This window comes from Thalia democratica, chromosome 1 (genome assembly GCF_965202585.1).
Source record: "Thalia democratica chromosome 1, ktThaDemo2.hap1.1, whole genome shotgun sequence".
NCBI classification, from domain to species: Eukaryota; Metazoa; Chordata; class Thaliacea; order Salpida; family Salpidae; genus Thalia; species Thalia democratica.
Genome location: NC_139165.1, coordinates 49,427,815 through 49,444,785, shown reverse-complemented (window position 1 = coordinate 49,444,785; position 16,971 = coordinate 49,427,815). Strand labels below are relative to the sequence as shown.

Genomic DNA, 16,971 nt, shown 5'->3' with positions numbered 1-16,971 from the left:
TTAAACGAAATAAACCTATTAAAACTTAAAAACAATAATATAATATATTTATAATTCTGTAAAAGCCTTGATCGACTGATCTTAGAAATGAACTTAGTTTTGCATATTAGTATTGAAAAGCTTTTGAGTATATATCGAGAAGTTTTTAAACTTATTTTTATGCTTCAATAATTGCTTGTAAAGTGCTGATAGTTTTTTGAAAACTTAAAACTAAAGTTTCTTATAAACAACTAAAGTTTTTTTTTATCTCATTTGTTAAAGTTATTGTGAAATCACAAAGATACGTCAACATGCGTGTTATAACAGATATAAGGAAATGCGTTTACTTTTCAAAAGTATTTTGTGATTTTTGCTGCATTTTGCTTTTTTTAACAATTTTTCTTCTATTGAGTTTATTTTTTTGCTCATCCTTTTCTTAGTGACTAAATTGTTTTTTGTTATATAAACAGTTTTTTTGTATGAATTGTTACCAAGTTAATATTTTGTGTTATAAAACTGAAAGGTTTTTAAAAGAATCAGCACTCCTTTTAAAGAGTGATAAATTAAAATATTGTTTTCTATATATTTCTATGTAGAACATAATCTATTTATTTTTGAAAAGTATAACAAAAAAAAACATAGAAACCGTAGAAATTTTAGGTTCTGGTAAATTCCTAATTTTTCAAACTTAGTTATTTAAAACGTATATATATATATGTTCAAACACTGTACACCTTTTTTAAAATTTTATCTAACTTTTATACTCAAAATTATTCAAGTAACATATTGATAAAAATAAATAAACTACTTTAAAATCTTAACTAAGTAAAAGTCAGTTTAAAGTAAAAACTTGTTAAAAAAGTTTTTAAAGCTTGTTTTGTAAACTTTAGTTGTAGGTAATTTTAACAACTCTTAACAAAGGAGTAAGTTATTAACTTTTGTTTATAAGCTTTGTGTTGCCTTAGTAAAAAAAAATAAAAGAATTTCTTAAAAACTTTTAAATACTGTTAATTTTATGCTGTTTTACTAGCTAAAAATTAAACTTAAATGGAGGAAGTTATAGAGGCATGCGTAACTCAACTTGCAGGTAGCTTATGAAACTGTAATAAAAACAATACTAGTTTGCACAGTTTTGAATTAAAAAATTTTCATTTTAGAAAACTATGTAGCTTTTAAATAATATATGATATAAAAACAACACTAAATGAGTTTATTTTCTCAAAATAAATCTTAAATAGGTGATTTTACTTAATGTTTATTATTTGAATATAGTTTGTTTTTATTTACTTTGTAGAAGTTTTGTCCTTTTTGGAGAAAAGCGATTTTAAAGGAAGTCAAAAAAAAGAAAAGGAAAAACTAGTTCCCAAAATATTAGCAACTCTAGAATCGTCAGTAATATTAGAATACTTAAGAAATAACTTTGTATTTAATTAAAAGTTAATTTTATAAATTTTTATTTTTTTTAATGTTTTTATTTAACTTACGTCTTAAATTGCATACTTTGGTTTAAAACCCTTATTGAACTACTAAATACTTAAGTTTTTTTATTTGATGTATCTTACCTTTAGGAAAAACTCGGATTTATTTTACAATTTTGATATTCATAGCATTTTTTCTAACTTAAACTTCAAAAACTTGTTTTAATGTTTTTAATTTTTAGCAAAAAGATCATAATGTGATGTTATACGAAATTTAAATATTTTAAAAGAACATTAAAATAAATAAGCGAGAATTGTAGAATAGAAAAACAACACTGAACATTTTTTTTATTTTATAGGTGTAAACATTACGTCCCCTTGGAAATAAACAAGGCGAGTTTTCTATGTAGACTTTACTATTGCTGCCAACACGAATCTATTTACATTTCTGCTGTAACTTTTTAAATCAGAATCTTAATAAGTACTACTTCTTTAAACCAGTTTTGTTTAACAATCTAATCTTCATTCTAGACTAAGGGTGGGCAACGTATGGCCCGCAAAGCTAAAGTATCTGTCTTGCGACGTAGTTTACAAAAAATAACTAAAACTGAACTGTTTTATTTTTAATACTGAAATCGCCTTTTATTTGTTTTAGTGCAGTGTTCTGCATATTAACCAATTCTTTTATTACAACTCAGATCATGAAAAACTTGAAATTTTTATAGTTCAACTTTTACGCTGCATGCAAAGGTTTTTTTTAAACACGTTTGGCCCTCGAATGACTTTTTCTGGTAAATTCGGCCCGCTGCCCAAAATAGTTACTCTTTCTTATTTTAGAGGCATGATGATCTGAGTGTAAAATAAATTTAATTTATTTATTATTATAAATATAAAACTGTAAGTTTGAATAATTAAAAATTTTGAACAGAAAACTTCAAGAACTCGCTTAAGAGGTAAGTGTGTTATAAAGTATTTATGCATTGCTAAAAGTCTTTATAAATATTTAAAGAATAATTGAATTACGCTACAATTGAATACAATTTACTGTAAAAAAAAGAAGCGTAAAGTTAGGTTATTTTTAAATAGTTATGGTTAATTTTATACGCTCTTTTACAATATAGTCTAAAACTAAAACTTAATTTTATTATGTTTATGTTGTTTGAAAACACTCGGAAAATTTAAATATGTTGGACCAAAGTATCAATCCTCTTATTATATGCTAACTTACACAAATCTATTCTTGTGTAAAACATATAAATATAACTTTAGAAACATTTTAATGAAAAGTTAAATGAATGATAGGATCTTTCTACATCGTTTAAGGTTTTTACCTTTTGGGTTAGGTTTTTAGTAAAAATTAAAAAGCACAAATATAGTAAAAACGATAGAACAACATGAGTAGCAAAACTTTACTTGGAGTGTTTTTTATAGACATTTAATACTTTTTGTTCGAGAAAATGACAGATTATTTTAAGAATTGATTATTTCTATGATTTAGATAGTTTTTAAGATAATTTGTATTTTACTTTTTTAATTAATTTTTTTTGGAATTTTTTTGTTTATTTTTTGATTGTAATTAATATATGTTAAAAATGATTAAAAAAACTATTAAATCTATATTTAAAGTAAAAAATAAAGTTAATGTTAAGAAACAGAAACTAAAGAAACAAGTAATAATGTTGTGGCTGATGTTGGATTGTATGAAGACAATTTGACTTTAGTAGAAGGTTAGTTGTTATAAATTTAATCACACAATAAAAGACAGTCATTTAGTCAAAATTATTATAAAATTTCCTAAAAACCTACGGTTAGTCTTTATGACTGCTATTTTCCTTAAAGTTAATCAATGAAAATTAATTAAATTAAAGCTTGTTAATGGTTTTTTTTTTAAACAACCTTACTTTAGAAAAACCAAATGAAGACATTTACGAAGAGGAGTCCTACTATGAAGACAATGTTGTAAGTTATGAAGGTTAGGACCAATTTAGAAAATAGTAAAACTCATTTGTATAGCTTAAATCTTATTATAACAGACTCGAATAAATTAATAATACAAGAAGAGTTGGAGTTTAAAAAGGAAAGTCTTTTAAAAGTTTCTTGGAAACGTAGATTTTGTGTTGTCAAAACGGACCAAATGTATATGTTTGAAACTTCGAAAGGTAACAGTTAAATTTAAAATATATAGACTTAACTTCCTTTAAACTTTGCAGGAACTATTAGCTTTATAAGATATTGTGTACAAAAAAAAGAATGTCTAAATGATACTAAAATTTTGTGAAATTTCAAATTTTGTTTTGTGAAATGGTTTTTTAAATACTTTATTCTATTAAAAGCTATATTTTCTTAATTTTTACCATAGTAAATAGAACTAACTTTTCTTTTAGATACTCAACCGAAGCAAACTATTTTGCTGAGGGATTACCAAGCTTTTATAGGAAGTACAGACTTGATACAAGATTCAAAACGAAAAGATAAATGTTTTTTTCTTAAAAACCTTAACAGTGGTAAAGTATATGAGGTATGAATATAAATAAGTATATTTTGATAAAATTGTAAATATAACTTAGAATATACTTGGAAAACAAAAACAAAGTTTACATAAGCATGATTAAAAAATTAAGGTATTTACAAATATAATAAACTTCTTCAAATTTTATTGTTTTTATTAAGTTAATACTATTCTAATTTAAAGTTGTTATAGGTTTGGTAAAATTAGAATTTTTAAGAAATAAAACAAGTATTTTAAGTAAAAATTTTTTAAGTTTGTACTATTCAAACAACATTAGTGCTATCAACTGTTTGCTATAAATTTAGTATCTTTAAATGTCAAGATTAAACTCAAATTCAAAACACTTTTTTATTTTAATATTTATAGAAAATACATGCGCTTTTTCATTATTCAAATAAAAAACCTAATTTGTTTATTAATTTAAGTTTTGTGCAAAAACTGTTGAACGTGTTAACGCATGGAAAGTAGCAATTGATTCTTTAAAAGCAACAGAATTTTCAGAAAATACAACTTTATCTAAAAATTCAACTACCATAAAAAATAAAGAGATTGAAATAGAAGGTTAGTTATAATATTTTTATAATGTAAAGAAAATAGTAAAACAATATTTTTTACAGAAGAAACCTACGATGATGTCGCATTTAACTCAGGTTTGGATTTTTTATAAAAGTTTTGGTTTTATAATACAGTTTAAATAAATTAAAAAAAAATAATTTAGTTGTTTAACAACTTTATTTCAAAGTACCTTACTTACAGCGTTCCCTGATCTAATTTTATATTACAGTTTTTACAGAGTTTTATGTCAGTTATTATGTATTTGCTAATTTGTATTTAATGTTAATGTTTTGTTTGTTTTTGTATTAAAATAGACTTATTTTTTTAATTCTTTTAGTGTAAAAGTCGTTAATTAGTATATGAGTATATAAAAGCATTACAATATTTTATTATTAATTTACTTGATGATAAATTTATAGAAAACCTGATTGTATATGAGGATTACCTTTTCGTTAAATCTTCTTCTCGACTACGACCTTGGCAGAAAAAGATGTGCATATTAAGATACGGACTTTTCGAAGTCTACGAAACTAACAAAGGTATTTCTTATCCTCTATAATGTTTTTTACATAATTTTATGGTAATACAAATACTTTTAATTAATGAATATACTCAAATACTTATAAATTGCTTATAAAAATTATAGAATGCCCTACTACTTAATAGAAAAATTACTTGTGTTAAAAATTAGTAGATAAATAATTTAATTTATAAGTATAATGGTCGCTTCGTAGAAAGTTTAAAGTTGTTTTGACTTTTGTAAACTTTAAGGTTTCCAACAGCTTAAACAATCGTTCAAAATTAACAACTGTAGGTTTGAGCTTAACACAAGTAAAAAAGACTTTGGTTTCAATATTGTATCAGAAGATAATCAACTAACTATAGAGGTTTGTTTATTTATATTAACTTAAAATTTGATGCTTTATTTTTGAATTAAACGTTAGAAAAAAAAATATTTTAGCTTGCAGCAACACAAGACAATTTCTTTACTTGGAAAAGTAACTTTTACAAAGTTTTAGATGAAACAAGTCAATCAATGGAAGAAATTTATGATGACACTGAAAACGAACCTTTTGGTTTAATTATTTTTTTATAAAAAATTAGTTTTATGGTAAAATTTAAGCAACTAAGATAATTTTTTTCTACGTTATATTTACTTAACAGCAAGTTGATTAGCACTCAATATCTTTTTCGAAAAGAAGTTTCTGTAAGGTTGAGTTTTGTTTGAAAATTTTTGTTTAAAAATATTTGACTTATGTTTTTTTTTTCAAAAATTATTATCATTTTGTTTTGATTGGTATAAAATCAGACTATAATGCTAATGCCGAAATAAAAAATGCTCCAAAGTATTATGAAAAGCAAAAAATTAAAAGTAACAACACCCATTATAAATAGTTTCATGTCTTGAGACTTGTGCAGTAGTTATAAATAAAAATAGCTTAAAAAATAATAATTTATTTAAAACTTGAAGTAACAGTAAGTACACACAAAAAATACATCTGAAAGCAAATATTTTAAAAATATGTTTTTTGTTTAAGATAACAATGAAGTAAAAGATAAATTAAACGCTGTTGCCAAGGAAAAGTCATTGCCTCAATCGCCTACTCAACTTAGCGTAAGTTTAATGAATTTGTAAAACAAAGTTTTGCTTTTTTTACTCAAAAACACATAGCTAATAGTTTTTAAGATACTGCTTTAATTTAAGATGTTTACATTAAAACAGTCAAATTAAATACATTTACAGCTATCGCCTTGTGAAAGTATTAAAAGCGAAGACGATGATGACATGGGTGAGTTTTTACAAATTTAGTTTAGTCTCAAGTAAACAAGTAGTAAAATTGTATATTCATTTTTGTTAAATGTTACTTCTTATGACAAGACTAAGTAAAACAAAAAAAAAATAGTTGTAAGAAGTTTTTTAACATAAAAAAAACTCCAAAAAGTTGTAAACATTTAATACAAATAGAATCATAATAAACATAAAAAAAGTACTGTTTTATATTATTGATATAGTACTATTTACCTTTTTTTGAAGTTAAAGCATATTTAAATACAATAAACGTACAAAATTATATACTTTTTAAGTAGTTTAACTTACTATAAAAACAGAAAACATATTATTAAAAAACAAACTTTATTTTATAATAAAATTTTTTCTTCCAAGCTTTTGATTAACGCAATTAACTATGGTTAAATAACTAAAATTGACATTTAAAACTTTCATTCATTTTAAATACTTGACGTGATGTATTTTTTGTTTATAAAACGTTGTATTCAATAAATTAAGTATTTTTGTAGGTTGTATTTACTTTAATCATTACTTTTATATCCGAGCCAGATTTTTTTGCATTTTTAAAGCCATACTCCATTCGTTTTTTTTATAACTTGTTTAGAGAAGTTATAGAAGTAAAACAAGATTACTTTTAAGTTTAAGAGTTTAGTTTTACTTTGAATTTTTAATGATAAAGCTTCTAAATTACGCGAAGTTTGTTTATTACAACCATTACTGTTTCTTTTATGGTTTTTTTAAATAATTTATAGATAAACTTACTGCTCTTTTTTAAGAAGTTTTTATCAAACAGAGCATTCATTTTTTTAAATGATAGTTGTTAATGGCTCATTTCAAAACAGTTTTTAGGTCTAACTTATATTCGTATTTAGCTTTGTGTTAGAAGTATCTAGCTAGAAGTGTTAGTTTAAAGTCAGATAACCTACCGAAAATAAAGTTTTACTGTATTTATTCATACGTTTGTAAAAGTTATTTAATTTGATGTTATACTTTATAAGCAAAAGCATGTTATCAAAAAACCTATGTAAAACTATTAAACTATATTGTTATTTTTTAAGTCGATGTTAGTATAGTGCTTTATATGAAATAACTGTTTTTCATCCTTTTCCGTTATTAATGTCTCTATTTTTTAAAAACATAGTTAGCAAAAAGATAAAGTTCTTCATGCGATGTTATTGAACGAATGAAAAAGTTAGGTTTCTAAAATACAACCAGTAGAAAAACGTTGACTTTATTGCATTTTCTAATAATAATTTCTTGTGTCTATATATTGATCTAATAATTTATCTTTTTAAATAAATTACAATTTATGAAAAAAAATAAATTGGTTGAATATTTTATTTTAATCTAAAAACTTTTTTTTTGAAAAAAACTTTTGCATAAGTTAAGAAGTATCAGACATAAAACTTTATTGAAAGGTGTAGATCAAAGTGTAAACTGGGCCAAGTGGCCCCCTGGGAGGCATTACAAGAATTTAGGGGGCCATCAGCAGCAAATGAACAGTAAAGGGGGCATGAGATATTTGATTCATAATTTGAAACTTACACCAGATGTTTGAAGTTGATGATGAAGAGCAAAAAAAAGTCTTAAGCGCGTTTAAGTAGTAGTTTTTTGAGAAACTTTGTTGGAGGGGGCCATAGCTTTTTTAATTTTTCTAAAAAGGACCTTTTGAAAACCAGTTTGGGAAATCTTGGTATAGACTAATGTTGTTTTAGGACGTAAATGGTATACAAATACTATAAAAAAAAAGGTTAAACTTTTTATGTAAGTTTAAATACTTTAAAAACTTTAAGTAAAACAAAACAAGATTTTATGGGAATATATGATAGATGTCTTCGTGTAGTTGACATAAATAACCAATAAGTTCATAACATTTTAGACTAATATTAAATGGTATTTTGGTTAAAGAATATTTTTATTGTTATTTAAGCTTGCACTATGTTTAATTTTAGTTTATCTTGTTCATAATTTTGAAAAAAAGTATTTTGTTTTTTTTTAATAGTTGTAATTTGTGTGTTTTATCCACTAGAATATATCACATGTTATGACTTTAATTTTATAAAGATGGATAGAAATTTTTGTTTGAAAGTTGTGTTTTAAAATATGGTAAAACGTTCACTAAAAAATCCAAAATAAACTTACTACGAAAAAAAAAATAGTAGGTAAATAAAAAGTAAAATGTTTTAAAGATTTTTCTTCTATGTACTTGTGTATGTGGGATTGTGAAGCAGATGAAGATAATGAAATTAGTTTTAACAGAGGTGATATGCTCAAAATAATCTCAAAAGTTAGTCTAAAAAATAGATAGAATGTTTATAAGTATGGTAAAAGTTTATGTTCAATTATTACATAGCAAACCCTTTATAGTTATTTAAGTAACGTAAAAATGCATATTCCTTCAAAAACTTTTTTTTTGCATAAATGTGTTTAAATACAGATTTTTAACTAAAAAATATTTTTTTTAGAATTTCTAAAAAAATTTAAAAATAAATTCTCAATATCCTACTACTTTTTAAGGATCATGACTGTTATGGATGGTGGGAAGCAAAACTTAATTCTGTTGTTGGTTTCGTTCCTAAAAACTATTTGATGAACGCTTATGATGTACAAGTCAAATAAATCTTTGTATACTAAAGTAATATTTTGTAAAACTCAAAAAAAACTTTTTTGTCAAATATTTAATATTCATGATATGAATTTTAAATAATTAAAAAAAATATTTTTGTTAAACTTGTTTTATCAACCAATTGAAAATACTTACTTTTAAACAACTATATCTTTTTTTTTGAGAAAAAAATTAAACAACCTTTGTAATAAGCTTAGAGTAATGTTTGTATGTATCAATAATGATCGAAAAATTTTAATAAAATAGTGTTAAATAAACTCTACTAAATTTAATCGTAACCAAGATTTTGCTGTTAGTGAAACACTAAAAACTATTAACAACTTCGAAGGTAGATATGATAATTTTGTTTTTGCTTATCTTATAACATTTAAACTAGTCTATGTAGTTGTATTAAAAGTGATGTTTTTGATAAATTGTAAACTTAAAGTTCGTACTATAAGGGTAATATAAATGATAACTTGCATTTTAATGAGTTTCTACTTCTTGATAAAAAACTAGCCGGAATTTATTTAGAAACCTTAAATACATTTGGGCCTTAAACGCAACTGGCTTTCCTTTAGGCAGCCATTTGGAGGTCGCGGGCCACAGTTGTAGTTTTTACTCTTAATACCAGAACCGAAATATCTAGCACAAAATTCAAATTTCCCGTAAGACCATTTTTTGCTTTTCACCTTAAACCCCAGAATATCTAGTATTTTTCAATTGTTCCCTTGTGGGCTAAACTTATGCTGCAGGGCCGCACGTTTACCTTTCGCAAGCCGCATGTGGCTTGCGAGACACGCAATTTTCGGACCCTGCTTTAGACATTAGTATGCCTATACTAAACTGAAACATAACTAAGAGTATGGGTGTACTTAAAGGTGTTTATAAAATCAGCAACTTTTGAATATTCAGCTGAATTTTTTTTTAACTTGGCAAATACCACAAAAACACCCTGTGTAAAGTTTGAGCTGATTTATAAAAGTTTTATAGAGGCTATTTTCGGTTTTCGGAAAACGACCCCAATGCAAACTTTATGGGACCCAAAAAATTCAACCTCAGGCTTGAACAGGGGTTCCCAATCAGGGGTGCTCGCACCCCCAAGGGGTGCGAGATGGCTTTTCATTTTTGTATGATAAATAAGGAGATTTTCACTCTCTGATAAAGTTTATAAAGTTAGAAAATACATTCTGTTATAAAAAGAAGTTGGTGCTAATTTTCTGAATAAATTAACTTTATTAATACGTCATAGAGCACGAGCGCTTTTCTAGAAGTAAATTCATTATATTAATTTCGTTTAATAGCTATTATTTTAGAATTAATATTTCAGTAAAGCTTTCTTAGAGTTTTACACCCGTGAATATTAATCATCTATTCTTTAAATTTTTATTTTTTTCAACTGGCCATTAATTGTTTAAAACAGTTTAAGAGCTAGCATCTATTTTAATAGAAATATTTAGATGAAAATAAGTATCTTCAGCAGGTTTTTTATTAGCTGTTTAAACAGGTTCTGTTAAGTCTATTACATTTATAATGTAATCTTTTATTAAGCTTAGTTGTGCAAAAATTGGTGCTTAAAGATTTAACACCAGTAAATTGTAAAGTTCACAGCAATTACTGTATGTTATACCATTTAAGAAAACTTGTTTTTAGATTTAGTGAAACCAATTTTTGTAGATCAGCAAAAGTATTTAATGCATCAACTTTATTTTTATTCATTCCTTTTTTGAACTTAAACCGTTTACCTTTTTCAATCTACTTGTTTCTATTTATGTTGGAAGTATACAAACTATTTTTTTTGTGTTTGCTTTTATATAAATCTTTTTACAATTCAATACTAAATATATTTTAACTTTTAAAAATCTTAACTCAATCCTTTATTATTTTGAAACCTCCTAGCTGATAAAAGTTTTGAAAATGAAACATTACATAAGCTTAACTTAGAACAGATAATTATTATTTTTTAAGTACATATATGCATAACAAAATGTATAAAAAGTTTCTAAGCCTAATATTTATTACTTTTCTAGTGCTTTTTCCTCACTTCTAATTTTTTTTCAAACCTTTAAAAACTAAATGACGAAGTTATAGGCTGAAGCATTGTTTCCGATAAATTTTATAAAAAAAATGTCTTAGTAATTGAATTTTTTTGTTTTTCTTAGAATACAGTTTATTTAATAAGTACTCAATCATGTCAAAGATAAGGAAGTGGAATAATAGTTATGTAAGTAAAAAATAAATAATAATAAATATTTTTTAAAGGTCGTGAAATAATAAATGCTTTAAAAAAGTTAAATCTCTGGTGTCGACGAGTTGAAAGAGGCAGTTTATCAAACTTTCCATTACTCGAAGAAGTGACTGATGAAGATGAGTGTTTAGTTCCAAGTGTACGTGAAGAAATTATGAACCATTTGGAAATACTATCCAAGTCATTTGACGGATATTTTAGAATAGGAGAACTGGAAATTTTGAAGAATGGATAATAAATCCATATTTTTTAATTTGAATCACATGTCCGATGATGAATCGTTAAAAGATGAAATTATTGAATTATGCATGAACCGTTTTCTAAAAATGCAGTTGAAAGCAAACCTCTTGAATAATATTGGTGTTGTTCAATGAATATGTTTCCAAAACTTGGTGAAAAAGCATTAAGTACTCTCATTCCATTTGCGACGACTAACTTGTGCGAGTCTGGATTTAGCACTCTTTTAAAAAATTAAAACAAGAAACCGCTTGAATGCACAGGCAGACATGCGAATTGCCATCAGCAACAAAATGCCTTGTTTTCAGAAAGTTTTGTGCAATAAACAAGAACAAACAAGTCATTAACTTTAGAGTAGATTTAAAATCATGTTCTTAATCTTTTCAAAATAATATACCATGAATAGAACTTTAATAACTTGTTAAATACCTTGTGAGTATAACGATGTGTCATTTAAGATTTTTTATTAAATATATAAGATAAATTTAGTTTTTGTTAATGTTAATTGATTTTTTTTTTTTTATAAAGATAGATTGTTTTTTTTGTTTTATTGAAAAGTAATTAATTTAGTTAGTTTAAAAATGAGCAGGTAGAATTACAAGTGATGAGCTCCAAACTCACTCGCTTGACCTTCAGAAAACGTTTATCGTTGAAGAGTGAGTTCTGATGTTTTCTACCTTATAAAAATAGATAAAACTTCTTCGAATATAGTTTTTTTATGTTTTTAAGTTTACAAGTATTTTATTTTTGTTAATATAGTACTCTATCATAAAAATTAAAATGCAAATTATTAATTAATAAAATCAATGATTTTATAATCAAATTATTAATAAACAATTATAGCATGTAGTGTTGGGGGTGCGAGATCAAATTAAGAAACTTTAGGGGTGCGGGGCATCGAAAAGGTTGGGAACCACTGAGCTTGAATCTCTTTTTAACTGATTTTTTTTTAATGTTGCCAATTATCATAAAAACACGTTGTGCACAATTTAAAGAAATTTTTATGCTTGCATTTTTTATTTTTTGAAAAAAAATGAAGGAAACTCAAGAAAACTTATAAAAAAGGATAAATTTACATAACACCAAGAATTGCCTCAATAAAAATTATTTTAAATTGTGCACAATGTGTTTTTGTGATAACTGGCCACATGTTAGAAATGTTTAGCTGAAAATTCTAAGTTGAATTTTTCCGGTCCAGTACAGTTTGCATTGAGGTCGTTTTCAGAAAATCTAAAATAGCCTTTATAAAAACTTTTTAAATCAGCTTTAAATTTGCACAGGGTGTTTTGTGGTATTTGCCAAGTGTAAAACAATATCCAGCTAAAAATCTAAAAGTGGCCGATTTTATAAGCACCCTAGTGTATATATGTGCTCGTACACTCTTATTTTACAAAAGACTATAAAATGCTTTTGTTGGAGTTAAAACAAATAAGAAAAAAACTTTAATTGAATATTCGAATGAAATGAGCGCTTCAAGAAATATGTAACAAATGGTTTACAGAGTTCTATAAGTAATTCTATTAGCAAAATATATATTTTACTTAAGCCTGTTACTCCTAATAGAAATAAAGTGATTATTTCCTTCAAATAACTTCAACATTTGGCAAATAATAAAACTATCTAAAAAGTCGATTAGTTTTGTATTAGCTAGAATACATAAAAACATAATGTTTAATTACTTACAAAAATAAACTATTACTTATTATAACAGAATTTTCTTAAACTAAAAAGGCAATGAAGACAGTTACATATTTTATGAGTTAAGTTGTGTTGTAATATATCCTAAACTTTTATACAAATAGTTTTCGTGAAATACTTAAGGATTAAATTTAAACTGAGATTGTGCAGTATAACACAATGTCTAATAAAGCTTTAAAGTTATTGTTTAGAAATAATAATAAATATATAATTTGTAAAACTATTAATTTTAAAACCTATAAAACGGTTGTAAAAACAACTTATTTTTTTTCATATATACACTTATTTCTCCAATAAGTAAACTAATAGTAAGTGAATAAGTATCGTCTAATAAAATATATTTGCTTACTAAACAAAAACTTGGTATAATGCTGAAAACAAACAGCAGATCATTTATAGCTGTTGTTCAAGATAACACAGGCGTTCAGCTCAGAAAATACTGGTGTTAAGATGTCAGTAAAGACATATAATTAAGCATTGCAGAAAAAATTATATATTAAATGTAGGAATTATTATAGTTAAGTTAAGTTTGTTTGAAATAAGTTTAAGTCAAAGTTACTTTTAAGTGGTATAATTTAAGAAACTTGAAAGTTATTTTGTAAGAAGTAGAAAATCTAAATTATATTGAAGTTTTGATACTATAAATAAATAAAGTTAAGCAAAAGAATTTTTATATATCAAAACTATTTAAGCTGAATCACAAAAATTATACCGACCTGTAACTTAGATTAAATACTATTTGTGCGGAAAGTAATATAAGAAGTGGAATAACTTAATACAAATCAAAGATATTGAATAATTAGATAACCTATCAAGCATCTAGCGTAATTAAACTGTTAATAAAATTATGTATTTTTATTTTTATTTAAGAAAGGGAATTGATACCTCTGATTTCAAAATCTAAAAGCTAGTAAATATTATAAAGTTTTTAGTTTTAAACTTAGTGTAAAAAGAAGACTTATATATGTGAAAGTTGCGAAGAAAAACTTACATGTCATGAAAAAATTATTGAACTTATTTTATTCGAGTAAAAATTTTTTTTGTAAAAGTAGATAAAACTTAGTCTTATAAAAGTGAAAATATAGGTATAAATATGCAAAAAAGCTGTTAATTAATAGTCATAGTGTTTTATATAAAAATATGCTTGCTTAAAAAATAACAGAAATTAAAATTTCAAATTTTCTTAAAGAATTAATAAATGAGACCAAACTTCAACCATTATTATTTATCTCTACTTAACTTACCTATATTTTTTCTTGTATTAATCACCTAAATTTCGGATCATTTAAAAAATTGTTGCTTAGTCTAAGACGTCATGATATAAATTAAAAGTATTATGTAATTTAGAATACTAACATTTTAACCTTTAAAATCAAATTATATTTAAATAACAAAACATTCGTACAAAAATTTATTAAAATTAAAAAATACGGTTAATACATAGGCTGTTGTAATTAGCTATAAGACTCTTTTTAAGTCTATAACACCATGATAATTTATATTTTTATATAATTTATAGTTACTAAAAACATTAAAACTTTCAGTTTATATATTTGGCTTTAATAGATGTATTATATTAAACAACAAAATATTTGTTACAAAACTTCATTGAATTTAGAAAACTACAGTTAATACGTAGTTCTAATGATCAGTTGAACCATGGTGAACAACATACTTGTTTGGATCCCATTTGTACTTAGAGTCAAATGTGTAGTTGGTATTTTGTTTCAACTCTTTCATCTTTGGATTTATGCCAGTATCTACCTCAAACATGGTCTCTTTTCCTGTGTCTAGTTTGTCTTTAGGTCTTGTTTCGGGATAGCTCTTGGGAGCTTCAAACGAAAACAACCATGGAATGTGGTAATAAGTTACATAAGCAAACCCAAAGAAAAGAACGAACCAAAACACCTGTCTTTTTCTTACGGTGGTGTTGTCTACAACACCAGGAGTTGTATCACCAACAACGGCATCATGGCCATCAAGAAAATAAAACATAGGCTCACCCCAATTACGCTTCAAAAACGGATCATCCCAATCTTGGCTGGCGTCTCTTGCTCTTGTTGACTCCAGAGGTAGATCAGGGTAGTCACCAACGTTGAAAACTGGGTTATTCATTGGCTTGTAATCTTCTGGTCTCATGTTCCATTTAGCAGCTCTCAATGCTCTTTCCCTTTCTGACAACTCAACTTCATTATCCAGTGGCTCAGCCAACTCATGATCTCTCAATACAAAGCTGTAGTATTCTGGAGGGCCACCAGGAGCTGTTGCTGCACTTCTGCCTGACAAACGAAACACAGCTACATGCTGTTTGTAGAGAGCTTGTGCAGGTTTGGTTAATTTACGCAGCATTTTGCTGCAATAATAATACTTTCTGAAAAGTATAAGTTTAAAATTATATAGATTTTAACAATTAATATGAACAAGCTTTTTCAACCATAAATCAAATGCATTTTAGTGCAACAAACATCAACTTTTTAAAGCAATAAGTAATCTAATAAGTTTATTAGTAAAACTTTAGAACTATTTTGTACAGTTTTTAACAGATTATTTGGCGTATTGACTTACAACTTATTTGTGAAAAAAAACTAAATAAAAAAATATATATGAACATTTTAATAAAAATGTGCAGTTTTTGCTGTATTCTGCATGATTTGCAAAAGACCAGGGTAATTGTTTTCCATTTTTAAAGTACTATAAAAAATATATAGGATTTATATTTATTATATTATTTGTTAAATTTAGATTCATTTTTAAATGTTATGTTTAAAAATTATTTTAAACCTAAAACACATGATTTATCAAAAATTCAGTATGAAACATGTATAAAATAAAATCAAAAAATTCATCTAAATTTATTAAAATAGTATAGTAAATGTATCAATTTTAAAATATATCTGTCAGAATCAAACTGCTAGTATAAATGAGTGAATTGGCAAATAATTACTCTAAATATTTACTTTATCAGTAAATAATTTCTATAAATTTTAGTTTTTTGCTTTACCCTACAACAAACTGTTTCTAATGTTACTGACTAATCAAGACTATATTAAAGTGACTTCTTACTACAAGTGTACTTTAAATTTCATAATGTTTTATATACAATTACAAACATTAACAACATATTCAATTAGTATTTGTAATATTATCTAAAATTAATACTGTTAATTTTTTAGTTCTTGATAGTTTGCTTAAATCCTATGTCTTTTCAATGTACTTTTGGTACTAAATGTGATTATTCTATAAGCTTTAAATTATTTTATGAAAAAAAATTCAAATTATACTATATGGCATAAATTGAAACTGCCAGATCCAATAGTTAGCAAAAAAGACTTGATCTCCAGATCCAGTAGATTACTACTTTTAAGTAAAATTGATTTTTCGAAGTCTTCCAGCGCAGTGGAATCCCTGTTATCAGCTGTAAGTTTATTAAACAGGATGGTCACACCTTTTATTAAATTCTATGAATTGATTTAAATGTTTTAAAGTGAGTGTTTTTTTTACTCTTTTTGCAGGTTAATAATTTATAAAGACATTAAAAAAATTAAATAAAATATACTTTATAAAAATTTTCAGTTGCGTTTTGATGCATCTTCTTCTTTAACTTTAATAGTTTATATTACAGCCATCAAAATAAAAGCTTAAGGGCATAGGGGGGTAAACACTCTTTTTTGGTTTTTGATCTTATTTTATATAGTTTTTACTAAGCTACAAGATGCTTTTTACAGATTTAAAAAATTCAAAATAATTTTTGAGATATAGCTGGTCAAAGTCGGAGCTAACAATGGGTTCCTTATGGAAGGCGCAAACTAAAACGGCAAATAACAAGAAATCACTAAAAATCTATCTCCTCCTACGTTTTTTGAGATATCTACCTCAAACTTTCAGGAAGTGTTCCTTGCAGTATTTAAAAAATTCTGTCGGAACAGAATTTAA

General features: G+C 25.2%; 2 protein-coding genes across 3 annotated transcripts; one reads left to right on the top strand and one right to left on the bottom strand.

Annotated features, from left to right (window-relative positions):
• Positions 1-1,007: 1,007 nt before the first annotated feature.
• LOC145833529 (uncharacterized) lies at positions 1,008-9,051 on the top strand. 2 transcript variants are annotated; one of them, XM_082940708.1, is made up of 17 exons: positions 1,008-1,066; positions 1,274-1,367; positions 1,757-1,790; positions 2,326-2,350; positions 3,053-3,124; positions 3,304-3,369; positions 3,431-3,556; positions 3,782-3,915; positions 4,332-4,467; positions 4,524-4,556; positions 4,881-5,000; positions 5,233-5,348; positions 5,423-5,537; positions 6,000-6,076; positions 6,206-6,251; positions 8,440-8,537; positions 8,768-9,051. In XM_082940708.1, the coding sequence occupies exons 1-17, from the start codon at positions 1,027-1,029 to the stop codon at positions 8,867-8,869; spliced, it is 1,434 nt and encodes a 477-aa protein (XP_082796834.1). In that variant the 5' UTR covers positions 1,008-1,026; the 3' UTR covers positions 8,870-9,051. The 2 variants fall into 2 exon arrangements, with proteins under 2 accessions (XP_082796834.1, XP_082796830.1); XM_082940704.1 differs by having other exon boundaries at positions 3,047-3,124.
• A 5,383-nt stretch (positions 9,052-14,434) lies between these two features.
• Positions 14,435-15,405, bottom strand: LOC145829093 (uncharacterized). The gene has a single exon (XM_082936825.1). The coding sequence runs from the start codon at positions 15,385-15,387 to the stop codon at positions 14,680-14,682; it is 708 nt and encodes a 235-aa protein (XP_082792951.1). The 5' UTR covers positions 15,388-15,405; the 3' UTR covers positions 14,435-14,679.
• Positions 15,406-16,971: the final 1,566 nt, after the last annotated feature.

Excerpts from the sequence above, each read along its gene's own strand:
- LOC145829093 (XM_082936825.1), bottom strand. The coding sequence starts at position 15,387 with ATGCTGCGTAAATTAACCAAACCTGCACAAGCTCTCTACAAACAGCAT.
- LOC145833529 (XM_082940704.1), top strand. The coding sequence starts at position 1,027 with ATGGAGGAAGTTATAGAGGCATGCGTAACTCAACTTGCAG. Across the intron at positions 3,557-3,781 it reads TATGTTTGAAACTTCGAAAG|ATACTCAACCGAAGCAAACT; the intron begins GTAACAGTTAAA and ends CTTTTCTTTTAG. Across the intron at positions 6,252-8,439 it reads CGAAGACGATGATGACATGG|ATTTTTCTTCTATGTACTTG; the intron begins GTGAGTTTTTAC and ends AATGTTTTAAAG.